Source organism: Gossypium raimondii, chromosome 7, assembly GCF_025698545.1.
Source record: "Gossypium raimondii isolate GPD5lz chromosome 7, ASM2569854v1, whole genome shotgun sequence".
Taxonomy (NCBI): domain Eukaryota; kingdom Viridiplantae; phylum Streptophyta; class Magnoliopsida; order Malvales; family Malvaceae; genus Gossypium; species Gossypium raimondii.
Window position 1 is genome coordinate 46,338,984 of NC_068571.1, and position 27,996 is coordinate 46,366,979.

The following is a 27,996-nucleotide window of genomic DNA, read 5'->3' on the forward strand; positions in this document are numbered from 1 at the left end:
CTTCGTTACAGAAAGTTACAACAGTCAATGCACATTAACTTCACATTTTCCTTGACTTTAATTCGTTCTTAAAAGAATGAACTTCCATGTCAGCATTATATGTGTCATTATCTCTTAAGCCATGGTTAAAAGAATCAATTATTTTTTCCTTTGCAGTTTCATTTCATCTAAGCTTTTCCAAGGAAAAATATTATACATGGAGAGAGAAGAAGAAATCAAAATCAAACGATGATGATCATCATAATAGCGATCAAGAGATTAAAAAAAGATTTCAAATGAATGAAAACTGAATATATATTGTGAAACCATAAAAGTATCACCTAATCTTCTCTTAAATTCACTAAAACATGGAATTTGATTGAGCACAAACATAGAAAAAGCAAGAAGTTGGATCTTTCGTAGATTGAAAATCCAAGGACGACAGATTGACCCCTGAACAACGCTGGGAAAGAGATGCAAAGGCCTTACAAGAAAAGGCGGCGGCTGGAGGTAACACTGCCGGTGGAAGTAAAAACAAGAAATAATAAAATAAAGAAGGTGAGACAATTCACCGTGGAGGTTAAAGCCAGTGTTATTATGTTGATTGGGGTTTCCAGTCTTTGTCTTGCTTATTAATGGACTTGATTTCCTATATAGCATTATGCAAATCTGCGTTTCAAAACAAAGTGGTAAGGCTTTGATCATCCTCTTAGGAGAGCTATGAAATCCCCAAATTTGTTTTTAATTTGCCTTTCACTGGATATATTTGTGTTCAATTTTCATTTGAATATTTTTCGCAATCTCTTAATCCATATTATTTTTCTTATTAACTTTTAATTTAGATTTCTTCTTGTTTCTGTTGATATTTTAAGTTGCTTGTTTGCTGAAATATAAAATTATAATGAAAGTGCTAGACTACAGTGACCACTTGCAACATAGCATTGCAAAAACTGTTGCAAACTTAAAAATTGCAGGTTTTCTAGATACAATAACTAGATTCTAACAAGATTATAAGGTACCACAAAATTGTGGTAGATTATGGATGATTACCTCAAAAACATCCTAATCGTGAATTCTTCATTGAGCTCAAGCTTCGACTTTCTGATCTCGATACACATGCCACTTTTTGTATCTTTGAAACCCCGGTAAAACAGGTCTGCGTCGGGGCGCAGTCATGCAATTGTAAGAACAACATCCTCCCAAATCCATCACACAGTTTTCACAACATCTGGATAGTAGAGATAAATACAATTTACCCATCGGTTATTTACCTAAAACGAACGTTTGGAAAGTAAATATTTTATGTAAAAAAATACATTTGTTCCACCGAAATATGATATTTCTAAAAACACAAAACTTCCCAAAATTTGAATGATCACAAAGTTATCATTATCATCAACAGTTTTTCATTACCATCAATAATTTTCCATAATACTTCAAGCAAAACCCAATGTTCCTAGATCAAACTGGATTGACTTTTCATATCAACAGATAACTTTTCTTGACAAACTCAAGCAAACTCCAAAGAAATTACTCATAAACAATCTTCCATAAAACAAGCAAGACTTTAGTCTTCGACATGGTGTTAAAGGGGCTAGGTCTTCATGCTTTTATTTACTGAGATTTTCAAGCCAATACCATTCATTTATTCTATACAGATTGAAGAAGAAGATAGCAGAGAAAAGAATGGGCAAGGCTTATAAAATAAATCCAAGCAAACTAAGATCAACTAATAATTTTGCTTGACCGACTCAAGCAAAACTCCAAACAAATATTCATCAACAAAGTTTTATATAAAACAAGCAAAACTTTTGACTTTGATAAGGGCTTAAAGGGGGTGGGTCTTCAGGCTCTCATTTATTGAGATTTTCAATCCCAATACCATCTAATCTTATACAGATTGAGAATCAAGATAAAAGCAGAAAGTTTGAATGGGAACGCTTGTTAAATATAACCACCAAACTAAGTACCATCTAGTCATTACACCATCCAAATAAATGAAGAGAGGAAATAAACTCCAAAGGGAGGCTTCAAAATATATAAGTTTATTTATAAACCAATCAAAAAATCAACATCAAAAAGTAAAGAATGAACCACACAATGGTAACATAAACTGTTAAGCATCCAACCTAAAATTAATCAGCAACTTGAATCAAGATCACAATTAACTTAATAGATTTGAGGTAATACCACTTCACACTCCCTCTCACATGTAACTCAACAAAGGCCTACACGTAAACAGCCTCACAAAGAGTCATCGACCTCACATGGGGTTAGGCAAGATGAACAAAGTATACTCGAGGCCTTGACTCAATGTTAAGCATCCTACCTAAACACTAATAGACCATAAATGGGGAGGTTGACCTTGAATATAAGATGATAGAAAAACACTACTTTTGCCCATTGGTTTAGTCACAAGTGGTTTTAAATTAGATGCCTCATAGGGTATCAAGATCTGAACATGCTCCACACTTCTTACCTAACTGTTCCTTTAGCATAATTCAAAATTTCAACATTCTTCGCTCTTCCATCTTTTTCTTATTCCTTCCCTCTTAGAAATTTATTCTATCAGCAACTATCATCAACATTTTATTTTTAACCGTTCCTTTAGCATTAGAGTCAAGACCGAGCCACAGCAGAATGCTTGACCATGCGTTGACAGCTGATGACAACTGACCTGATTTGATTACTACTGATATTTAGGGATTAGATTACTGGTCTTTAGAGTTGAATACTTAATAGGCTTAAATTTTAAGGACTAGATTACTGACCATGTAATTAATTCCTTATTTGTATCAATTTGAAAAGGTTGAATACTTAATAAGCTGAAACAAAAAGGTTTAATCTTGTGATCCACTTATAGTCACTAATTCAACACACACACACACACACAAAAAAAAAAAGCAGACTTGGGCACCATTCTAACCCGATTACCTGCGCTAAGATTTTCTTTAGGCCCTTGAAATCGGTTTCAGCATAGTAATTATTTACATTTTATAACACTTCAACCTTTTTATTACATTTAGGGGATATAAAATGAGTCTGAAAATTGACTAGACATTTTTGAGTAATAATATGAATTTTACTCAAATAATTGATTATATATGTAAACTTTGAATATTTTCTACATGAAAATATAAAAACATATAAGTTATATATTGCGGTTTTTTATTGGAGTAATCCTTATCTTGATAGAAGGAAAAAGAAAAAGAAGAAAAAAGGATGTGAGAACACCTTTGACTTTGCTAAACTTTTATGGTTTATCACCCGTCCCCCTCAAAAATAAATAAATAAATGTAGAACAAGTATGATGACCAGTGAGAAAGCTAGAAATAAACACAAAAAAGAAAACAATGTGATTTAAACATTATATTTTCCACTACCAAGATAAGAAGTTTCACTTCTTTGAATAGGCTGCCATCAGTCCTCTATGCATGATCTTTCAAGAATTCCCATATGTCCAGAAATTTAGAGTTAAAATCACATGCTAGAACTATAGAACCAACATAATTGATATGATTGATTCAGTCCATAGGTAAATTGTGTTTAATGGCTATTTTGAAACAGCCACAATAACCTGGTTAGGTTATTTGTGTGACGTGCATTTCTAGCATGAGCTAAACCTTCACAATTTATGCAGGCCAAATACGCAATAAAAGGGGAGAAAGAAACTTACAAGAAAAGAAAGTTGCAGTCAAGATTGGCACAGTTCCGGTGCCTTAACTCAGAAACTTGTGAATTGCAAACGTAGCATTTAGCAAATTTATCACTGTCAAATGCTTGCTGAGTCATGCTGGCTTCAATCATTGTTTCATGGTTATAGGCAGATGGTGGGAGAGAAAGACGAGAGTCAAATGTGAATAAGTTCCCAATCCATTTTACAGGACCTTCAGTTTTGAGGTAATGAGATACCCCTCCCTCCAAGGTGTACAAATTTTGAAAACCCTGTTGTCTAACATAAAAATGGACTATCTTGTTAGAGTGGGAAATTTTCTATAGTACATTGACATGCAAAGTAATTCAATCACAGCTAAGATGTATCTCATTATGTTTTCTCTTCCTACCAATAAATACAATTTGCATCGTTACTAAGATTGAGCATTCCCTCTTTACAGAACACACTGCATCCCCCACATATCAGTGTCATATCCATGTTAGATCAAGGATTTAAATAGCGGCCGTAACACAAGGTTCAGGTTGCTATCTAACAGTTTCCACTCTCTTCACCCCCGATATTCATAGCCTTTATTTTTTACCGTGGTAATATCCATTTGTCCACAATAGCAATAACAGGATGTGAAAGAAATTCACATTCCCAACCACAATTTAAATCCAAATGGGATACATGTTATCAGTTACCCTTCTTCTTTTTTTTTTTTTTTTTGCATTCTGTTTTTATGTAGTTAGATACAACAAAAATACCGCTTATATTTCAAGCTTTTCCTCATAGCACCCTAAGATTTTTTTCGCTTAATTAAGCATGATGTGGTTAAGTTTCTATAGCAATAAAGGGCTAAGCTTTTAATGTTACCCAAAAGAGAAATAGAACTTAAAGGTGAACAAATAAGATACTTCAGAATTTTTATTTTTTTTCACAGATACTTCAGAATTTTGATTTTTTTCACCAGGTAAAATTAATGGCAGAGTACTAAAATTCAATCATAGGCTGCTAGTTGAGACAAAAAAACACAAGATGCTACCGGGAAAAAGAAAAGTGCAAGTTATATGGGTGGGTGGAATTTACTCGTAACTAAGCATACAACCTCCAATTACTGCACTACAATTAACCATTCATGATTTTGCTAGAACAAGTTTGATGTGAACCATTGAAGAAGTAAAGAGGGAGGAAAAGCTAGTTAGGGTTCTGAAGAGAATGATACTACTTGGATTTACGGAGACAACAAATCTTAAGTGCCATTGGGCATATAATTTTGGTTGGTTTAATGGTGTTTTAAGGTGTTTGGGCAAAGCATTTGGCTTAAACATATTTCAATGTTTAAAGCCCCAAACTGACAGTGCAACCTATTTAGAAAAGCATGTTCAAGATAGCTAAATTAACAATCTATTAATGTAATTAGTGAACTGTTTTAAATTCATTTTATTTGTTTTAAACTATCATTTAGTTTGAACTTGCTAAATTAATTATAAGTATAGTGAGAAAACACAAATAAAGCATATTTATATATCTAATGTATTTTTATTGCAATAAACCACTATGAAATGTTGTCATTTTTCAGAAATTACCATATTGTTCCATCTGTATGATGTCATTCTACATCCCATGTATATGTTTCCTAGAAGCCCTTACTCTTTAGCCAAAGAATAACTTAAGAATTCTAAAAGTCGTGATATTGAAATGTTGTATGTTGGACGGTTTGCTTAATGTATGCCCATTGAATTAGTTGGCATTAAGATACTATGTTACACCTATGCCATTCCTTTTACTTCTATAATTTTTATTTTAAATTTTATTATTTTTAATGTTGAAATATTAGATTTGTAATTTAATGTGCGTGTTTAAGTTTTATATGCATTTTTCAATTCTGGTGTAAAGCTCTAAGTTTCAAACATAATTACAGAAAAGAAATGAAAGGAACAGGACAGAACAGAACAGCAGGTTACCTTAAGATTGTTGAATATACATCACAACGTATACCTCCTGTGCAATACATCAAAATATCAGTTTTTTCTTTATCAACTTGTAATAGCTGATCTGAAGCAACACCCTGCAAATGTGAGAGAAGAGATAATAGCTAGCATTCAGAAAGAAAGACATAAAAGCCCATAAAGGAAAGAAGAAAAAGGAAAAGAAAAGAATGATCCACATGCCACTACGGTAGAATGCATGTCTTTGACCTGCTTTGTTCCAGCAAGTTAGTTTTCAGCTACAAAATCAAAATCCTATATAAAATCATATGAACATATCAAAATCAACCACACTCTCTAAATGCTATTTACACCATAAAATGTTAGACGTAAGTAATTATTATTAGATTAGTTTATTACTATTTTATCAGGAGATTTTATTTATGAGTATTTTATATTTTTAGGAGATCTTTTAAATTAAAAGTATTTTTAGAGAGATATTAGGAGTTTTTCTTTATTTAAAGTCCTTGTTTTAATTGACTTAGGTTATAAGTATTTTATTCAAACAAGTAAACCTATTAACCTCTATTTAAGAGGTCTATTGCTAGAAATAAAATGAAGTCATATTAAGCAAATTTTACGAGATTTAAGATTCTTTCTAACAAGTCTTAAGGTCGGGAATTCCCTTCAAGGAGTTCCACTTGTTCAACATAGGTCATTCGTGAGGAAGAGGTAAAAATCAAGGAAAGAACCCTAACAAGACAAACAGATTGCCTGTGAATCCTCCGGTGACAATATTCATCCGTCGAGGCTGTAACAATTTGGTATCAGAGCCAGGAACAATGGACGTTCCATTACAAGAGAGGAGTTGGAGTTGTTTAAAGCATAAATAGAGTTAAAGATCAATCAGTTCATGCTACAGATGGGGGAATTGATGATTTCCAATCAAAACTTTGATAAGGGAAAAGGGGTTGACAGCAATAACAGCAATGTTGACAAAAACGAAAGTCGATTAGAGAAACAGGAAAACCGATTAGAGACAGCGACAAGATTCAGAGTGGTTCCACGATACATGAAGTTAGATTTTCCAACTTTTGATGGAACAGAAGACCCTTTAATTTATAGTGTTATTAGAACCAGACCGGACCAGTCGAATGGACTGAGAACCGACCAAGGGATTGGTCCAGAGAATGTCTTTGAACCAGTTAAATTGAGAACCGGTACAAATCGATTGAACCACCAATTGAATAGATTGAACCGGCTAAAAAACCGATGGTTGAATCGGTTTTTTTTTAAATTAATTTTTTAAAATTTTTAATAATCTTTAAATTGGACCGGCAAAGTAATTATTGTTTAGGAGGGGAGTAATATTAGAGGCAAAGTAATTATTAAAAGATTAGTTTTTTATTATTTTATTAGGAGATTTTAGTTATGAGTATTTTATATCTTTAGAAGATCTTTTTTAATTAAAAGTATTTGTAGAGAGATATTATGAGTCTTTCATTATTTAGAGTCCCTGTCTTAATTTACTTAGGTTATAAGTGTTTTATTCAAACAAGATAACATATGTAAACTCTATTTAACAGGGAGAATTAAGATTCTCTCTAACGAGTAAGGTCTGGAATTAAAATTGCAATAAAAGCTTGAAATTGCCACAAATGCAACAGCCAACACTTTGAGCAATCTTGATTTAACTAATGTTGTCAACTGAACTATATAATATATTGAAACTAATGGTTGATTTGTTCAAATGTGTGAGGCTAGATGTGGTTTACTAGCTATTTAAAGATTCTAAATTGGTTGAAGCCATGAGATCCAGTTTGGGATATTGTTTTGGTATTGAACCATTAGTAGCTATTCAAAGATCTTTTCAAATGTAACAGAACTTGAATAGTGTATTTCGTTTGTTTGTTTCTCTTGGAGACTTTAAATTGGGGATGAATTACCTCACAAATGTGGATGTGAGGTAAAAGAATATTCAAGTCTCCTCTTCCTGTAGCTACTTGAGTTGTCTCCCTAAACGTCATTTGAAACTTCCAAATTTATGCAATGCATCAATGCAGTAAAAGGCATTACAGGCACTACCGCAAACCATACCACAGCATGAGAACTCTCTACAACAAGCTTACCAGTTTATTCTTATGATAATTCCTCTATACAAAATCATCACCTAAATCCTATATGACTTGTTCGCCAATTTTGAACCTTCCAAAATTGTCCAATTTAAAACCTCCTCAATTATCCTTTTACTTATAATAGGACTTCTAATTTGTTTTAACATACATTCATGAATTTTGGATAGGACTGCAAAACTATTTGTGAAAAAAAGAAAAACTTAACAGTATGCTGTCTAACAGGGATCTAAACATGCAACCATACATAAAAGTCAAAACAAAATTTGAAGTAGGCAAAGTAACACCATTACCTCAGTTGGAGATATTCCAAATGAAGTGCTTCTAAAGCAATCCACATCTGGTCGTTGAGCACCATGAAAATGACCAATATCCCATTCATAACCTAAATTCAAGGAATCCCAACATCTTCAGACATTAATAGGAGAACAATGAGAAAGAAATCTATAAGTGTTCTATAGTGAAGAGTTAGTTCCCTAATAGTTACCCAAACAGCTCGACATGTAGTCCTTTATCTTACTGCACTATGGACATGGCACAATTCAACTTGAGAGATATTACTTTCTGTTTTCAATTGCTTTGTGATTGATCTCTATTGCTCTCTCCCTAAATTCTCTCGTCCAGTCAACCATAAATCTGTTTGAGTTTCTTTGCTAAATCTCTAATCTAGATCTAGGTGAAGCACCTTCAAAGAGCAGCCCATTTTCTATGACATCACAGCAATTAAAGAAAATTTTCACTTCCATGTGGAAATCATTGTCATATACAGAGCTCGATACATAACTCGTTTCTCCACAATATAAAAAAATTGATAGAATGATGTATCTAGTTTTTACTCTAGAAAAACCTAGTCTCCTCTACCTCATTAAAAACTCTTTCTAGCAAGTCATCATTTATGTCTTACTATGCTATACATTTGGGCATCAGTAAAAATTATTGTATTTGTAAAAAAACCTTAAATCTATTAAGTACATCATCATGTTTCTCAGAGTTTAGGATACACATTTTATCAGGCACAAAGTTGGATCATCCTATCTCAAACAATGCTCAACTTAAAGCTAGCACTTGAAAATGGAAAAGCCAAATGTGCAACAGAATATTGCCAACAACTTAATCCAATTCATTTTTTCCAAAGTAATTTTTTGCAGGTATTACATGAATGACAAGCCTCCTTCATTTTCTAGTTAATAGACAATAAGGCAAAATGTTGGATAGTTTTAACTGGCATTCTATCTATAACTCTTTGATGAATCAATAAGTTCCAAATTCACCTTCAAGGACTGGGATTTTGATGGTCAGTTAAATATTCCCAAAAAATAAGACTTTAAAGTTACCAGATTACACTACTGTTCTTCCAATTATTAAAGCCAAAGTATACAATATAAGGAAAAGATATGTCTAGATCAAAAGATTTCTAACTACCATTTCTTACGTCCAGCAAAATATAGTTTGTTCTAGGATTTGTATTTGATGCCGTATCATTGTTTTTTACTGCTTCTAGTCTTTTCCTCCATTCTGATGGTGCTATAGCTGTCGCTCGCATTGATGGGTCAAGCAAAGGGAGGTGAGAAATTCCTCCTTCCAACTGAACAAAAGTAACTGTAGTTAGGATGATCCATCATTGATGTGACATTTAAAGAAAAATCAAGAGGGAGAAATATACTATGGGTAGTTGCTAGAGGATGAAGAACTATTCACTAAGCAAATACAAGGAATAATATTACTTTAAAACTGCCATTTCATACTTCACAGTTTTATTGAACATATAAACCAACCAAAACTTGGGGGTTCATATCAGCTGCAATCAACTTTGCTGTAATTGCTATATCTGGCCCAATAGCTTTAGAGACTTAGAAGTTGTAGCCTCCTACATTCTAAACCTTTCAACCAAAAGGTCACTTGAAAATAGTTTTCTGCCCTATTCTAAAACCCATTTTCTCCATCTTCTTCATCAACAAAGCAGCAGCCAAGTTGCAAAGGATCATAGTAACTCCTTCCATTCTTTTGATCACAACACCTTCCAATCAAAGTTTCTTCTCTAATTTGAGCTCTTTTAATCAAAGTTTCATCACTAGCATAATCCTAAAGCAAGGGAATCAAATTCTTCTTAAAGTTTCTCTTTCATTACATGGCTTCACTGCAATCTTTTGTCCTTTCAATGCTGTACCTAGCCCATGCCTAGCATATCTTGGCAATGTTTTGCCAATGTCCTCAGTATTTATAGTATTTTTGTGTGTGTATATTCAAGTGAATTGGATGAGTAAAAGAGAGACAGAAATAAGGTATATAAATACCCAAACATCAAAAGAACAATGAGATTAATGAAAAATTGTCTATAGTCACAATCATCAAATGCAAGTTCAACAAATAGTTCCATCCTAAACATAAGTAAAATCCTAATACTGAAATCAGATGCTTCTGAACCTAGTTCACAAGCTGGAAGAACACAGGTCCATAAAGTGAGACCACAAATACAATTTTGAAAGTTCATGCTACAATATGTAGGACAACTAGGGATTATTAGATATTGTTAAGTTGACCGGTTGAACTATATTGTGAGAAAAACAAGGGAATAGGGATTTAGCCATGTAACATTTTATCCTTTCAGTATGTTAGGAAGCCAGTTGACTTGAATCATAGAAAAAAGATGGCTCTTTCACATTCCATATACCTAGCCTCCCTTTACAAGATCTGAATCCAAATCCTCCAAGTTGAAGTCCCAAGTTCTAAAAATTATAGTGTTCCTTTATTTACTTGAAATAAGGTTCACCTACATGTTGGAGACACAAGGTGAGGGTGTTTTTAGCTTTGAATCTTGTACCTTTCATCCTGTTATTTCCACCTAATTTCATCTTTCTAAGTTTGTTGAATCCTTTATGAAACATATCAACAGCATGCATGCTAAGGTTACATTAAAGGTAGCTATTTTATGAATTATGAAGTTACAATTAATATGCTTCTTCCATTAGGATTTAAATACCGGCGGGAGTGTAATAGTATTGAATTTAAAACAGTTAAACATTCCATCAAGAAATTCTATGTTTGTGGAAAGAGATTATTTTGTATCAACCAAAAACATGAATGTCATACATGGTTTACTTCATTAACTCAATCACGTGAGGTTTTTTTTTTTCAAACTTGGAGGTTTTGTTGACAATTTGCCATAAGTTCTTTTTTTCTTTCATTTCCTTCTCTTTGTTTCTATAAGTACTCTTGCAAGCACCTCTGCTCATAAGATGCCAAATTTCCATCAAAGATATCAAATTTGTTCTCGCCAATGGGGCTGTTTCAAGCACTATCATGCTTAATGAAAAAGGATGATACAATCAAGGGCACCACCCAAGAACTTTTAGCATGCCTGTTTTTGTCACAAGTCTAGAAAACCAAACTTTATTTTCTGTTTAGTTTAGGCTTTATCATGGCTTCCAATGATTATGTAGAGATTATTATAGGGGTTTTATTTACCATTTCTTTATCATATTTTTGGTGATAAGACAAACTATTATTTCTTGGGCTATGAGGAGCATAGTTCTCCCCCTAATATGTAAGCCTTTTACAAGAGTAATTAACTAAAGGCAAATGTGTACACTGCATCACAGAAAAAAGAACACAATACAATTATGAAGACCAAAAAGCAGCAAAAGAGAAAAGGAATAAATCAAATTTGGATACAATTAAACAAATATGCAAGGACAGACAGGCAGACACATAAACATATTGCTTACTTGTACAAGTGAAGGCTTATATCGCAGCTTCAGTTTGGGAAAGGCATGCCCGTTAAACGCAGGAGATGTCTGAACTAGTATATCTGAAAATCTGTCATCTTCTTTTAACCATTCAACATATGCAAAAGAATGTTTTGAGGGCCCACTATACTGCAAAATGAAGGGGTACAGAAGAAATTATTAGTGGCAAAACATGAACTACTCCTCCAAGGAATCTGATAGGCATTATGCACTGCAAACCAAGCTATGCAACTTTCTAGCACTGCCATCAATATCAATCATTTACTTGCATTCAAGAAATACTCTGCCCTTGTTTTTCCAAACAACATACGACTTGAGTACTTTAAAAGGAAAGGAGGAATGGGAGGGAAAGAAGAGAACAAAAAAGACCAAACTATCTTCTACAATTAATCAATATGCTGGAAGGAACTAAGCACCAAGAGAGTGCTGAATGAAGATAGGAAAAATATGTTTGTACATACATGGAAAAGCATATGAGAACTATATGCATTTTCAATTACTAAAATTTCTGTAGTTTAAATTTGAAAATAACTGTACAAGGTCAAAAATGAAGCAAGCACTAGCATTTGCAACCTAATATTTCATTTTCTTTAGCAAAAAAAAGGGATAAAAAACACCCTTTTGTTTAGTCGAGCATGAAAAATCAAATGAGCAGAAAAACAATGTCGATTCATCACCAAATTATGGAGTGGTAGCATATAACAGTAATGACAATGCTCAAATCGCCTTGAACAATGGAATGTAACTATTTGTTCAATTATTAATTAATAAAAAACGCAAGGGGCGACTGACAAAGTACCTGTGCGTTAATCCCTTGTTCGTTTATATAGATTCGGCCATGTATGTCCAAACCCTGAAAATAAAATTGAAAAAATAAATAAATGAAACGCCTGGTAGAGCAGAAGAAAGGAGTTAAACTGCGAGGAAACCAAAGACGAGCGAAACCTTTAAGAAAGTGAGGTGCTTAGCAATTTCGTGTTGAGGGTCTCTGATGAAGACAAAGCGATAAAAATTGACCACCACGAAATCATCAATCTCAGGCTCAGCTTGCAGGATTTTATTAACGTTGTAGGATTTAGATGCAGATGCACAGCAACGAATCGAAATAGCACAAAAAGGAGCTTTCCTGGATTTTACTGGAAAACCATAATTGAAACAACAGTAATAAGCAGGCTTGGGCAATGAGTGTGAGCCCAAACTCAAACTGAGAGGAGTCGACACAGAATGTACACTCCAACCTCCCATCCTCCCCTTTCGGTTCTTGCTGCTTTCTTTTTACTGTCTATCCTATTTAGTGTATGTTAACGGGGGAATTGTTGTCAAAGAAGACTGTACAGAGATAGATATGAAGTGACACAACGGCAATAAGGGGTTCTAACAACAAGTTGTAAGTTACTAATTTTTTGATAAATTACGTTAGGGTTTAACTTTGGATTTATGCTTCTTTCTCTAGAATAAGTTGGCAACTATCATCTTCGGTTCTTAAATTAAGAAAACTGTTGATAACAATTCATGAAAATCAATAAACAAAAGTTTATTAATATGTGATCGCTTGCAGCTAAAATTAAACAATTTTATAAAGCAATTCTAAATATGCAAATTTAAATGCAAGCCAACAGTATCAGTTATAACATTACTATACAAACCAAGAAAATGTTTTATTGAACGAGGTTAAAATGATGCCAGGCACACCTATAGAATTTTTCAAATTAGTGGAGCCATGAATAGTCATTTGCTCTCCTTTTCTGCTGTTATTTACCTTTTTTTTTATTTAGACTATGGTTTTATTTGATAAGGATAAAATAAATAATATGGTAAATCTTTTATAATCTGTTTCATTTCTCGTTTATTCGTCTTGTTCATACTCGAAAAATGGTTAAGTGACTTAATGATCTTGCTGGAATCAAACAAGTTAAACAAACACGTTTTTTTGTACATTTCTCAGAAAAAATTAATTAGGTTCCCTAATGGGTTAAAATAATATTTATTTCATTAAATTCTCTTAATAAAGTCTATCTGGAAAATTAATTTGAAGAAATCAAGCAGATAAAAGACTATGTAAGGCATACACCGATAGTCAGATTTTGTTGAAGCCTCGGAGGCGAACAGAATTAGGTATGTCAATTTTCTTATCAGAATGTTTTTTCCTCTTATATGTGATATTTTCCATTTCTATTTTATACTCTACTTTCTAGGTGTTCATTTCCTCTCCTTTTTTTTGTGGGTAAATCATAACTCAAATGGATGTATTTCTTATTTTATGAGTTAGTTGTCTCATTTTATCAGTCCAAAATAAAATTAGTTGTCTCAATTAGAACTGGTGGCCCAATTTTTGAAGAGATGTCTGTAGTTTGCTTGAGTGATGCTTACCCATTAAGTATTTTTTAAATTACTTCATAGTATTCTCATGTGGTCAATTTCCATCAATATGATGTAAACCACTAATTTCTTAGTCTTGTTTTATTTTCGTACAACTTTATTGGCGTTAGAAAATGCATATCCCTATTATTTGGTGGAATAATAGTGTAATTTCATTTTGATGACTTTACTTCATTCACTTCTCATCCTCAAACTTCTCATTTTTTACTTGTAGAAATATGTTTAAGCATCCAACTTCAAACTAGTTGGTAATAAATGGAAGGCCTCGACTTTAATATAAGACCATGGGAAACCAAATGCTTAACGAAAATGGGGATAACATTACTTAACACTCCCTCTAGTGTAGCTCATAAGATTTAACTTGGACAAATTTCATAAGGGTTGTCAACCCTATATGTGGTTAGGTAGGATAACAACATAATGGAATTTTGGATTTATACCATACATGCATTTATGGTCTTATATGAAACTTGAGCCCTCTACTAATAATTAGTTACTTTTAAGTTGAATACTTTGGCATGGTATTGTAGCCCTAGTTTTTTTATGTTTTTCTTAAAGATAAGATGACTCCAAGAATAGTCATTTGCTCTCCTTTTCTACTGTGATTTGCCTTTTTATTTAGACATTTCATTTTTATATAATAATTTGACAGATAAATTGATAAATTATGAGTCAATGCTTGCCCAACAATGTCATGAAACTTTTATAAGAAGGAATATAGTAATTGTATTCTTTCATTTTCATTACTATGGTTTTATTTGAGAAGGTTTCGATTTCATTGCAAAAGATGCCATTAATTTAGATAAGGATGAAACAAATAATATGGTAATTTTTTATAATTTATTTCATTTATCGTTTATTCGTCTTGTTCATACTCGAAAAATAGTTAAGTGACCTAATGATCTTGCTGGAATTAAACAAGTTAAACAAACACGTTTTTTGTACATTTCTCAGAAGAAATTAATTAGGTTCCCTAATGGGTTAAAATAATATTTATTTCATTAAATTCTCTTAATAAGTCTATCTGGACAATTAATTTGAAGAAATCAAGTAGAGTGCAACTTGCATATAAAAGGCTATGTAAGGCATACACCAATAGTCAGATTTTGTTGAAGGCTCGGAGGCGAACAAAATTAGGTATGTCAAATTTCTTATCATATGCATTTTCCTCTTATATGTGATATTTTCCATTTCCATTTTATACTTTGCTTTCTAGGTGTTTATTTCCTCTCCTTTTTTTGTGGGTAGATCATAACTCGAACGCATGTATTTCTTATTTTATGAGTTAGATGTCCAATTTTATCAATCCAAAATAAAATTGGTTGTCTCAATTAGAATTGGTGATCCAACTTTTGAAGAGGTGTCTGTAGTTTGCTTGAGTGATGTTTACCCATTAGGTATTTTTTAAATCACTTCATAGTATTTTTCATGTGGTCAATTTACATCAATATGATGTAAACCACTAATTTCGTAGTCTTGTTTTATTTCCTTACAATTTTATTGGCATTAGAAAATGCATATCCCTATTATTTGGTGGAATAATGGTGTAATTTCATTTGGATGACTTCAATTCATTCACTTTTCATTTTCAAACTTCTCATTTTTTACTTGTAGATATATGTTTAAGCATCCAACTTCAAACTAGTTAATGATAAATGGATGGCCTCAACTTTAATATAAGACCATAGGAGACCAAATACTTAACGAAAATGGAGATAACATTACTTAACGCACTCTCTCTAGTGTAGCTCACAGGGTTTAACTTGGACAAACTTCGTAAGGGTTGTCAACCTTATAAGTGGTTAGGGAGAATAAGAACATAATAGAATTTTGGATTTATACCATACATGCACCTATGGTTTTATATGAAACTTTGAGCCATCCACTAATAATTAGTTGCTTTTAAGTTGAATACTTTGGCATGATATCATAGAATTAGTTTTTTTTTATGTTTTTCTTGCCTAACCCCAAGTAAGGTTAACAATTCTCGATGAGGTTGTCCACATATAAGCCTTGTGAGCTCTGATACCATGTTAAAGCATCCAACTCAAAAATAATTGGTGGTAATAAATAGAAGTGTCCAATTTGAATACAAGTAAAAAAAATCCAATATATAAAAGATGTGGGATAACAATACTTAATGATACCCATCTTTCCTTTTGTTGTAGTTTGAGGTATGTACAATGTGCTTATTTGATGTGTAAGTATTGCTGAGATTTTGATTGTTATATTCAATATGAATATAGAAACAGTTTTGTTTCGAGTATCTGTTGAAAACCTGCTCGTTAATTATTTACTTTTTTATATTAAAGAATGAATTTTGATCTTTATAGTTCACTTGCAATTAGAGATAAGACTATTTTTCAAATGCACTTGTGACATAGGAAGTTCAGAAAATACTATTTTGATCTTAGGTCTTCGCATTATAGATGTTAGGCATAGAAAATGCTCTATTGACATAAATTTCATGTTTGGTCCTTGTTGTAGCTCCTTTCAAAATGATGCTGATTTTAGGGATTCTGCAGTTAAATTTATTTTATATCTCCTTGATGCATGCTAGTATATTAAAACTGCTTGTAGGCTTACCATCTTATGGTATGTTTTAGATTTCTTGCTGGTTTCTTTTAGTTCTTATTTCATCTAATTGTTTACACTCTTTTTTTCCTTAAATTTGATTTTCAAGTGTGGTTTAAAGTTTACCATGCCTGTGTTGAGTAATTATGTCATCTGGCCTAGTGTTGGTTCCTGGTCTAACCAGTGTCCAGTCTGGCTTTTAAGACACTTATAATCTGCATGCTTTGCTTCTGCTTACTTGCCCACTGGGGATGTGTAACAGCTAGAACCACATAAGTTAATGGTACTCTGTGAAATGTATATAACATCTTAATCATATGTTTAGCAAACTCTTGTAACTGATTTAGACTGAAACATGATGGACTATGCTTAATAAGTCCAAAAGTCGATCATGTTAACCACATTAAACTGAGCACTAAGATTTGAATAGGTAGCTATGACAATTATCATTGGCATCTTCAATACTTTTTGGACTTCCTTAATTTCAATTTTAATGAGCTGCCTTATATTGCACAAAGTGATGAGTGTTCTTTTCCACTTTCTTGCAAGCATTTGGTTCCTTATAAATCATCATACTAATAAAAATCTCCCCTTTTTTTTCTTATGACGGATTTTAGTTCATCAGTCATCAACGGTGATAGATAAGGTGTTGAGGGAGTGATGGCATCAAGTTCCTACATAAGCTTGATGGACTTAGCATCGGGGGACATGTTTAATTCCCCTCAAACTCCGGAGAGAATTTCTCGGGTTATGACTGTTCCTGTTGATGGTGGCATAACAGATGATGGAGATTTTGATTCTCTTTCTTCTGAATGTTGTGAAAAGACAATTATTGTGGCAAATTTTCTTCCTTTGCAAGCTCAAAAAGATATAAAATCCGGGCAATGGTTGTTCAGTTTTGACGAGGACTCTCTTCTATTGCAAATGAAGGATGGATTTTCATCTGATACTATTGTTGTCTATGTGGGGTCCTTGAAGGTTGATGTGGATCCAAAGGAACAAGATGAAGTTTCTAAGACATTGTTAGAGGAATTTAATTGCGTGCCCACATTTCTTCCTCCCGACCTTCAGAAAAAGTTCTACCATGGGTTTTGTAAACAATATTTATGGCCCCTTTTCCATTACATGCTACCCATGTGCGCAGACTATGGTAATCGTTTTGACAGGTTGCATTGGCAAGCTTATCTTTCTGCTAATAAGATATTTGCAGATAAGATCATAGAGGTAACAAATCCAGAAAAGGATTATGTATGGGTTCATGATTATCACCTCATGGCTCTCCCAACATTTTTGAGGAAACATTTCCATCGAGTTAAGCTTGGATTTTTCCTTCACAGTCCATTTCCTTCCTCAGAAATATACCGGACATTGCCAGTCAGGGAGGAAATTTTAAAAGCACTACTTAATGCAGACTTGATTGGTTTCCATACATTTGATTATGCTCGCCACTTTCTTACATGTTGCAGCAGAATTCTTGGCCTTGACCATGAATCCAAGAGAGGACACATTGGACTTGATTATTTTGGTCGCACAGTCTACATGAAAATTTTGCCTGTTGGGATTCACATGGGCCAACTCCAATCTTCACTAAATCACCCATCTTCTTCTACTAAGGTCAAAGAAATTGTTGCGAAGTTCAACGGAAAAAGGATTATCATTGGTGTTGATGACATGGATATATTTAAAGGCATTAGTCTAAAAGTATTAGCTATGGAACAACTGTTACAACAACATCCAGAGTTGCAAGGCAAAGTAGTCCTTATTCAAATTGTAAATCCTGCAAGAAGCACCGGGAAAGATGTTCAGGAAGCAAAAAGGGAAATATATGAGAGTACTGAGCGGATAAATGATGTTTTTGGTTTTCCAGGATATGAACCAGTTGTCCTGATTGATCGTTGTGTCCCTTTCTACGAGAAGGCTGCTTATTATGCTTGCGCAGAATGTTGCATTGTGAATGCAGTGAGGGATGGAATGAACCTAGTTCCATACAAGTACATTGTCTGTAGACAAGGGACTTCCAGAATGGATGAAGCTTTACAAATCGCCCCTAAATCTCCTCGTACGAGCATGCTTGTTGTCTCAGAGTTTATAGGTTGCTCACCATCCCTAAGTGGGGCAATCAGGGTTAATCCTTGGAGTATTGATGCTCTAGCTGATGCATTAAACATGGCCATCACTATGCCTGGCGTTGAGAAACAAATTCGACATGAGAAGCACTATCGCTATGTTAGTTCTCATGATGTTGCTTATTGGTCCCAGAGTTTTATGCAAGATTTGGAAAGGGCATGCAAAGAGCATTACAACAGACATTGTTGGGGTTTTGGTTTTGGACTGAGTTTCAGGATATTGTCCATTTCTCCAAGTTTTAGGAAGCTTTCCATAGATCATATCCTCTCTGTTCATAGAAGGACTTGCAGAAGGGCCATATTTTTGGATTATGATGGGACGGTGGTGCCCCATTCTTCTATTATTAAAAGTCCCGGTCCTGAAGTTATATTGTTCATGAACAGTATATGCAGTGACCCCAAGAATACTGTCTTTATAGTTAGTGGTAGGGGGAAAAACTCCTTGAGTGACTGGTTTGCTCAATGTGAGAATCTAGGTATAGCAGCTGAACATGGATACTTCATAAGGTACTTTTCAGTTCTATAAAATACTCCCTTATATAAATACAAAACAATTTTTCAATTAAATCCTTATGGTGCAGGCTTACTTTTTCTTAACTGTTTTTATCCCTTTGTAGGTGGAATAGGAGGTCCGAGTGGGAGACTTTTCCAATTGCTATAGACTTTGGTTGGAAAAGAATTGCTGAACCAGTGATGCAGCTGTATACAGAGGCAACTGATGGCTCCTTTATAGAGTCCAAGGAGAGTGCCTTGGTATGGCACCACCAAGATGCTGACCCCGACTTTGGATCTAGTCAAGCGAAGGAACTACTGGATCATCTGGAAAATGTCCTTGCCAATGAGCCTGTTGTTGTTAAAAGGGGCCATCAAATAGTTGAAGTGAAGCCGCAGGCATAAATTCATTTCGAGTGCTTGTTTTTGCTTTCTTTTATACCTCTACTTTACTTATTTCCAACACCCTAACATTAGCTATTTGATGTGCCAGGGAGTTACTAAAGGCTTAGTTGCAAAGAAAGTTCTTTCCACCATGATAAGTAATGGGGAACCGCCAGATTTTGTCTTGTGTGTTGGTGATGACAGATCGGACGAAGACATGTTTGAAAGCATATCAAATACAGCTTATATATCATCTCTCCCCGTTTCTCCCGAAATTTTTGCTTGCACTATTGGTCAAAAACCAAGCAAAGCTAGGTATTATCTAGATGATACTGTTGATGTACTGAAATTACTTTCAGGCCTGACTGGTGCTTCAAGCTCAACAACTTCAACGAGCAACACAGAAACTGAGGTTTCTTTCGAAAGTTGTGCTTGAAACATGAAGTATTTTGTTATGCATTGAACCAGACTGGAAGGTGGATTTGCATGAACTGACTTGGTTTTGGTTTAAAGAAATAAACTCATGGTGGCTTACAGCCAAACACAGCTATAATACAGAAATGGAAACACAGTGAACTTGTAGGTTGGTTTGAGGACAACAACCAGCATAGTTTCTCTTTAGATAGGTGGGTGTTGGTTGACGTAAGTATTTTCAGATGCCGGTTTGATACTTCTCAGGTTAGATTCATTGTCATAGTTAGTCTTACTGACAGAAGGCGTCGTTTACTTACTGTGAAGTGTGAACAAACAAATACAGGTTTTAGTCAATACATGAAATGCTATCTGAAAATGTTATGTATGGGGATTAGTCAATTTTGCCGTTGTTCTTTGCAAATAATTTTCATATCATTGTGAGCACATCATTATTGTACTCGCAAATCTGCCTTTATTTCTTTCTTCGAAATTTATTAATATTACTAAAGGGCAGAGGGCATAGGGCAGCCATGAAAGGTCTTCAAAAGAACTCAACGACCCCATGTATAACTTGTAATTGTAAACAGATGCACATATCTTACACAAAAAGCAACATTCAAAGTCTTCAAGTAAAAAAATATATATGATTTTTAGATACCAATGATATGTAATCAATTTTTAAAGACACACAAATATTATTATACACCTATACATATAAAAAAAATTTAAACTTAATTTAACTTTAATTAAATTATCTCGATTGAGTCTTAACTCCATTGATATGTAATTGTAAACCTTGTATAAAAAAAACCTTTAATTTTTTTATTTTTATTTTTGAAATATGAATGCCCAAGTCTTTTAAAACCCAACCAAAACAGAAAATAAAAGAAAGTTCAGACAAACCAAAAACTTTAAGAAACCCAAACTAAACAGAAACAAAAGGACACAGCCGACAAAGCAATTAACAAACATAAAATAAAAGCTGCATGACCCAACCACCCAGGCAGACTTCCCTTTTCCCTAAACATTTGAGAAGTTGATGGTTAAATGCTTTGAAATACTATGATTAATAGTGAGAATAGTAGAGGGGCTTGAATAGTAATTGGCTCATTTTCAAATGAATAAAGTAGAAGGATTTAAAAGTGCAAAATTGACTTTAGTTAAAATGGACTAAGCGGCAATTATACAAATAAGTGGAAATGACGCCTATGAGTTAGGTTTCAAAACCAAATTAAGGGCTGGAAATAGTAAGGTTAAATAGCAATTAAGTGAGTTGCCAAGTGGTCGCAAGATTGTAACCAGTAATGACGGGGTTTAGAATTTTGAGATTGTAACCATGATCCAGTAAATGGATTTAAAATTTTGGCAATGGACTTATGAACGGGTTTAAGTGAAAATCATCTAATTTTTCGTCTTCTTCTTAAAAGAGGTGAAAACAATTTATTTTTGCAAGTTAGATATTGGATAAGTTGTAATTTGATTGTTGAAGAACACCAAACAATAAAAATAACAAAAGATTGGTTATGCAGTTAGGCTTTCACTTACATCTATAGGATATTGTCTAAAGAGCTAATCCACCATCTTCGAACACATGTAAATGATGATTTGAGTAAACAACTTATCAAGTAGTAATCTTGCATTCATACTAAAAACTAAATCACTCTCTACTAATTTTTTCCCTGAAAACTTTGTTGTAAAATCAAGTTATTCACTTGTTTTACTTGCAAATATTACTCTCTCAAACAAGTTCTTTATTGAACAAAATATAAGTGCAAACATTTATACATTTCAAACTAAAACAAGCCTATCACTGAAACAAGTTAAACAAACACGTTTTTTTTTGTACATTTCTCAAAAGAAATTAATTAGATTCCCTAATGGGTTAAAATAAGATTTATTAAATTAAATTCACTTAATAAAGTCTATCTGGACAATTAATTTAAAGAAATCAAGCAAAGTGCAACTTGTATATAAAAGGCTATGTAAGGCATACGTCAATGGCCAAATTTTGTTGAAGGCTCGGAGGTGAATATAATTAGGTATGTCAATTTTCTTATTGATATGCATTTTCCTCGTGTGATATTTTCCATTTCTGTTTTATACTTTGCTTTTTAAGTGTTCATTTCCTCTTCTTCTTTTGTGGGTGGAGCATAACTTGAATACATGTATTTCTTATTTTATGAGTTGGATGCCCCATTTTATCGGTCCAAATAAAACTGGTTGTCTCAATTAGAACAGGTGGTCCAACTTTTGAAGATGTCTCAATTAGTAATTGATGGAAGGATTTGATTGATAGAACATTAATACTTTGAGGATTTAAATAAAATGTTTTGAAGTTTAGAGGTGAAATACAAATCTAGGAGATAGTTTGGGATCAATTAAGAAGTTGTCCATTTGGTGGGCTCAGACGTTTTTCACCTTTTCCCCTATTTTCTATATATTCGTTGATTCTTTTTGTTCTCTTTCACAAGATCCATGGAAAATAGTCTAGTAGGCCTTACTATCAATGATGGTGAAGATGAGCAATGGCACACTACACCAGAATAGGCTTTTAGCAGCACTTTTTGCGGCGTTTGGAACAAAAGCGCCACAAAAAATAGAGCATTAGCGGCGATTTAGCCAAAGCGCCGCTAAAGGTAGAGCATCAGCGGCGTTTATACGGAAGCGCCGCTAAAAATAGGAATTAACGGCGTTTTATATAAAGCGCCACAAAAAACCTAAGACGAACGGCGTCGTTTTTTGTGATTTTTTAAACATTTAGCGGCGTTTTTGTCTAAGCGCCGCTAATGCTCGGGTCTATAGCGGCGTTTTCGTCTAAGTGCCGCTAATGCTCCGAGTCTTTAGCGGCGTTTTCGTCTAAGCGCCGGTAATGCTCCGAGTCTTTAGCGGCGTTTTCGTCTAAGCGCCGCTAATACTCTGGGTCTATAGCGGCGTTTTCGCCTATGCGCCGCTAATGCTCGGGTCTTTAGCGGCGTTTTTATATATGCGCCGCTAATTCTCCTGTATTCAGCTGCGTTTGTATCTACGCGCCGCGAATGTATTAACCTTTAGCGACGTTTTTGCCAAAGCGCCGCTAATAGTAACAAAAATCTTATAAGTTGAAATAAGTAATATTTTGTTCTATTTATTATATATATATAGTGGGACAATTTACATTTAAATTATAATTAACAAATAAGATTGATTAATAAAAAGTTTTTATTAAAGAGAAGTCGTATATATGTAATGACTAACTATTTATAATAGTTGATTTAAACTACTTTACGAGAGAAAATATATTAAATTATGAATAAAATAAAATATAGTAAAACTTAAATTGTTGTATTAATGTAAAGAGTAAATTAAAAATAGAATTAACTTTTATAAGAGTAATAAATTAATTTTGGTAGTACGTATATATTGTTCGACTAATTTATATATATTTTAACAATAATTATTGACTATATTTAATTTAATTATGATTATATATATATATATATTAAAGATTTAGGGAATTTTTTTTATGGACGGTATTTTAATGAGTACGGGGTATAGATTTAAGGTAATTGGGGATTTAAGGTTAATTTAGGGGTTAGAGGTTTTGGGGTTTGAGATTTAGGGTTAATTTCAACGGTCATGTGTTAGGGTTTAATTAATTAGATTTGTTTTTTTATTATTTTTTATGGTGATCAATATATACGTTCTTATATATTTGTAAAATAGATATTCAAGAATAAATTTAATATATTGAATATTATAATAGGTAGATCATGATCACTTTATGCATGTCGATTAATCGATAATTATCAATATGTCTACAATTTTGTGAAAACGTCACCGTTTGTTTGTGGAATTGAAAAATTTAAGGTTTAGGTGTTAGGGGGATTTAGGGTTTAAGGGTTATGCTTTAGGGGTTAGGGGATTTAGGGGTAAGGGCTAGGGGTTATGGATTTGGGTCGGGTTTAGGGTTTCAACGGTTATGTTAGAGTTTAAGTTATTAGATTAATTTAGTTTTATCAAATATGTTCTTATATATATATTTCTAAAATATATAATATATAATAAATTTAATATATTGAAATTATGAGTATATAGTTTAAATTTATTTATTTATCAATAAAATTAAATATTATAAATTTCAAACTTTATACAAAAAAATAAATATTATAAAGGTAATATTACAAATTATTAAAAGTTTTTATTACTATTAATTATTGTTTAATCAATTATAACTATTTTATATATGATTATTAAAGATTTAGGGATTATTTCTGATGGCCGTGCTATTTTAAGGATTAGGGGGTATATATGGATTTAAGGTTTGGGATATAGGGTTAGGGGTTTAAGTTTTACGAGTTACGGGCTAAGGGTTAGTGGTTTAGAATTTATGGTTTAGGGTTTCAGGGGTCGGATAAGGATTTTAATTAGGTTAGTTTAGATTAATTTCTTTAAATAATGTTTTAAAAAATCAAATTAAAGTACCAATTGATATCAATTATATTAATGTTTTTGTCATTTAAATATTATTTTAAATAGAATTAAGTTTAATAAGTTAAAAATAGTTTGAAATATGCATTAAAGCTTTATTAAACGGCTACTGCTTTGATTATAACTTCAATTTGTAGTGGCGTTTTTGGAAACGCTGAAATATATAAGAAATAGTGGCGTTTCCTAACAAACGCCGGAATGGTGTCTTAAAATTTTGGCAAAACGACGCCATTTCTGTTCCGCGTGTTTTTACTTATCATTTTCTGTAAGGCAGAACACAAACAGAAATAGAATCAGAGAGGAGAAAACGAAAGCTATAATATCGAAAGAGAAAATACAAAGGAAAAAATGGAGAGGAGAACTCATAAATCGGGTGAAACGAAGCAACAGTTGAGCCAATCTTGACAGGATACCATCAAAGTTGCGGAATTTGTGGTGAAAAAGGTAAGCTTTTTGTCTTTTAAATCGTTGTATCTTGATTTAGGGTTTGGGTTAAATGTAATTTGGGAAACTGGGGTTTAAATAATAAATTCAATCACCAACCTTTGGCCTGTTTGTTTGGGAATTCGGGGAATTTTGGCGTTTTTGCGTGTCAAGGGTTTGGGAATTTGGGCATTTCCTTTAGTGTTCCCCCAAGTCAAATTTCCACGATTTCATTTCCTCAATTTCCTAACTTCTTTTCCCCCAATTTCCCCCAAGTTATTCTTCCCCAAAGTATTTTCCCCAATTTCCCAATTGCTCAATCCCTTTCTGATAGCCGAACAATATTATTTTCTAGTATCGATGGACTTTCTCTTTCCCGTATTTTTTTGTGCATTTTGGGTTTGGATCAATGGCAATTCATTTTTGTAACATTGGCTTAGGGGAGAGCTCAATAGATTCACTTTCACTATCCCTTTACATGTTTTGGTTTTGGTTAGTCTTACTGACGTATTTGCCATCTATGTTATTCGAGTTAAATGAGATGAGTGTTGGGTATGAATTCGAGTTAAATGAGATTAGTGTTAGGTATGAATATATGTATATTTTGAAATTTAAAATTTATGTCGCATGTTTTGTCATAAAAATTATATGCATATTGTATATTTTAAACTGCGCTTTCTCTTTATATATGTTATTTCCTTATTGTTGCTTGGCTCATCTCGTATAGATGACCTCAGATAACGCTTTTCTTAGTCAACTGCAGCAGAAGTAGACTTTTTGATCAATTGATAAACTGCTGGAAATTCAATCGTGAAGCAATCCTAGGAACTTGCAACCTCTACTTCCTTGCAGCCTTTACTTCCTTGTGAACTTTAAGAGGTATGTATATTTAATTTGCTAAATTTATTAGTTAAAGCAAATGTACATCACTTTCTTACTGTAATTATTATGATTATTATTAACTTAATGAGTCCATGAATGAAATCCAAAACTGATGTTAACCAAATTTACTGTAGTTGAATTCATCACTTTGTTAGCTGATAATTATTGAGTAGTGTAGACACCGAATTTTATTTAAGTCTACCAATTATTGAGTTTAATTTTTCAAATGAAAAGAAAATTCTAAATTCTGAATCAATGTTGATTTGGACAAATTAATTAGAGGACTTTGATTGAATTTGGATCCATTTTCACTATTTGGGTAATGTATGATCCTTTTATTTTTTATGCTAAATACATATATATTTTTTGGCTTTGACCATTAATGTTAGATTTATATAATTTGAAAATATATTTTACAATATTTGGTCCATATGACCTTGAGCCTGTTGATGGAGTCAAAGTCGCCAACCACCACCGCCAAGGACAACTCCTCTCCCATCTTCACCAATACAACTGCTCCAATCTCTACTCCAGCCCTACCATCACACTATTCACTAAATCAGAGTCCAGATCACTACTTCAGCTTGCACCTACCGTCAACCTCATACCCAAAACCCTAGTCAACCCGAACATCATCATAACCAAATCCACTACCAGCAACCTCAGTAAAAAAAAAACACACCAGATCGCAAGTAAAAAGGAGGAGGGAGAGCAAATACAACCCTTAATCGAAACTACCAAAGCCAATATAAAAAATTGATAAGGATACAGCTCAACAATTTTCAACCAATTCTCTTATTGATGGCTTCGGTTTAATAAAAAATTGAAGAGTATAACTCAATTAGGATGATCAATTTTAAGAAATAATGTTATATCTTAAATTATCTTGAGTTATTTTTCTTTGTAAGTAGACTATATTGACATTTAATAATTATGAAGTTATTTTTTACTGTTGGATATTTACATTTCGTCTTCTTTGAAATCAATTTATGCTTTTATGTCTATTTGATTATCCATGAAAATTAATTATTTTAAGGTTTGTTCTGTTCCTCCCAATAATGTTTAATTTTTAATTTTACGTTTGGATTAAACTATATTCTTTTATTAGATTATCTAAAATGAGGAAAGATAAGGAAAAGAAGAGATTAACCATAACTTTCATTTGATTAAATGGTAGAAAGAAAAGGAGGTAATATATTGTATTCTATTTTGTATATAAAGTTCAATTCAAAATTTCTCTTTAATTTTTATTTTGATGGGTTGAGAATTTAAACACACATTCAATTCGGTAAGAATGTGAGATGGTTGGAGTTAAAATGCCATTGACAGCTACCTAATAGAGAGACGGTCCACGTTTTTTATACAAACTCAATTCCCTATTTGCTACTAATTTCTTAGTCAAGTTGCATGCAAAATGCTTATTTACCTTATAAAATACTATTTGTATAATATTTGTAACTAAAATTAATATTATATTTGTATCTAAAATTAATATTATATTATAAAATACTGTTTATCCAATCTTTTTTAAACAAAATTGTTTATCCAATGTTTATATTATAAAATCAATATTTGTCTCTTATTGTAAGGGACATAACTTAATTAATTAATATTATACATAACTTACATTAATATTATACATAGATGACATAACTTAATTAATTAATATTATACATAACTTACATTAATATTATACATAAATGACATAACTTAATTAATTAATATTATACATAACTTACATAAATTAATTAGTTAATATACATAAATTACATAACTTACATTAATATGATACATAAATGACATAACTTAGTTAATTAATATTATACATAACTTACAACTTACATAACTTACATATTTTTAATTATTCAGTAAATTACATAACTTACTTAATTTTCATAATAAATAACTTACATAAATAACTTCTTACATAACTTATGTGACTTACATAACTTACATAGCATAATTTTCATAATACACAACTTACATAATTTGGGTAATAAATAACTTACATAATACATAACTTACATAGCTTAACTATACTTATTCCTAAATCCTAAACCCGTGCAATTTATTGTCAAGATTAGGCTTCAAGAAATAAGAAATGGATCGGTCTTGGATGAATTTGTCAAGGGTAAGCGATTGTTCACGAAATGGAGTACAAACTTTTCTAAATTTTGCATTTCAATATGCAAGCCAAGAGAACATGATTCTTTGCCCGTAAGAAGTGTGTCAACATAAACCGGCATTATCGTGAAGTTGTATACGAGCATCTAATTGTTGATGGGTTTGTTCGTGGTTATAAACAATGGTTTTTCATGGAGAATGCCCGCCTAGTACTTCCTCTTCAAGGATGGATGTATCTTATGATAGTATCGCCTACCATCATCGTTAGAGGGATGACATGGAAGGGAT

General features: G+C 32.7%; 2 protein-coding genes across 5 annotated transcripts; one reads left to right on the top strand and one right to left on the bottom strand.

Moving 5' to 3' along the window:
* Positions 1-215: 215 nt before the first annotated feature.
* Positions 216-12,919, bottom strand: LOC105787404 (rhodanese-like domain-containing protein 8, chloroplastic). Of its 4 annotated transcripts, none has more exons than XM_012613800.2 (9): positions 12,389-12,912; positions 12,243-12,296; positions 11,423-11,572; positions 9,120-9,282; positions 7,991-8,082; positions 5,602-5,705; positions 3,656-3,931; positions 1,030-1,207; positions 216-495 (listed from the first exon to the last, which is right to left on the bottom strand). In XM_012613800.2, the coding sequence occupies exons 1-8, from the start codon at positions 12,686-12,688 to the stop codon at positions 1,066-1,068; spliced, it is 1,281 nt and encodes a 426-aa protein (XP_012469254.1). In that variant the 5' UTR covers positions 12,689-12,912; the 3' UTR covers positions 216-495; positions 1,030-1,065. The 4 variants fall into 4 exon arrangements, with proteins under 4 accessions (XP_012469254.1, XP_012469245.1, XP_012469238.1 ...); XM_012613791.2 differs by lacking the exon at positions 216-495 and adding an exon at positions 500-648; XM_012613784.2 differs by lacking the exon at positions 216-495 and having other exon boundaries at positions 901-1,207; positions 12,389-12,911.
* A 4,102-nt stretch (positions 12,920-17,021) lies between these two features.
* On the top strand, positions 17,022-20,195 carry LOC105787399 (probable alpha,alpha-trehalose-phosphate synthase [UDP-forming] 9). Its single transcript, XM_012613771.2, has 3 exons — positions 17,022-19,029; positions 19,140-19,413; positions 19,508-20,195. The coding sequence occupies exons 1-3, from the start codon at positions 17,057-17,059 to the stop codon at positions 19,832-19,834; spliced, it is 2,574 nt and encodes an 857-aa protein (XP_012469225.1). The 5' UTR covers positions 17,022-17,056; the 3' UTR covers positions 19,835-20,195.
* Positions 20,196-27,996: the final 7,801 nt, after the last annotated feature.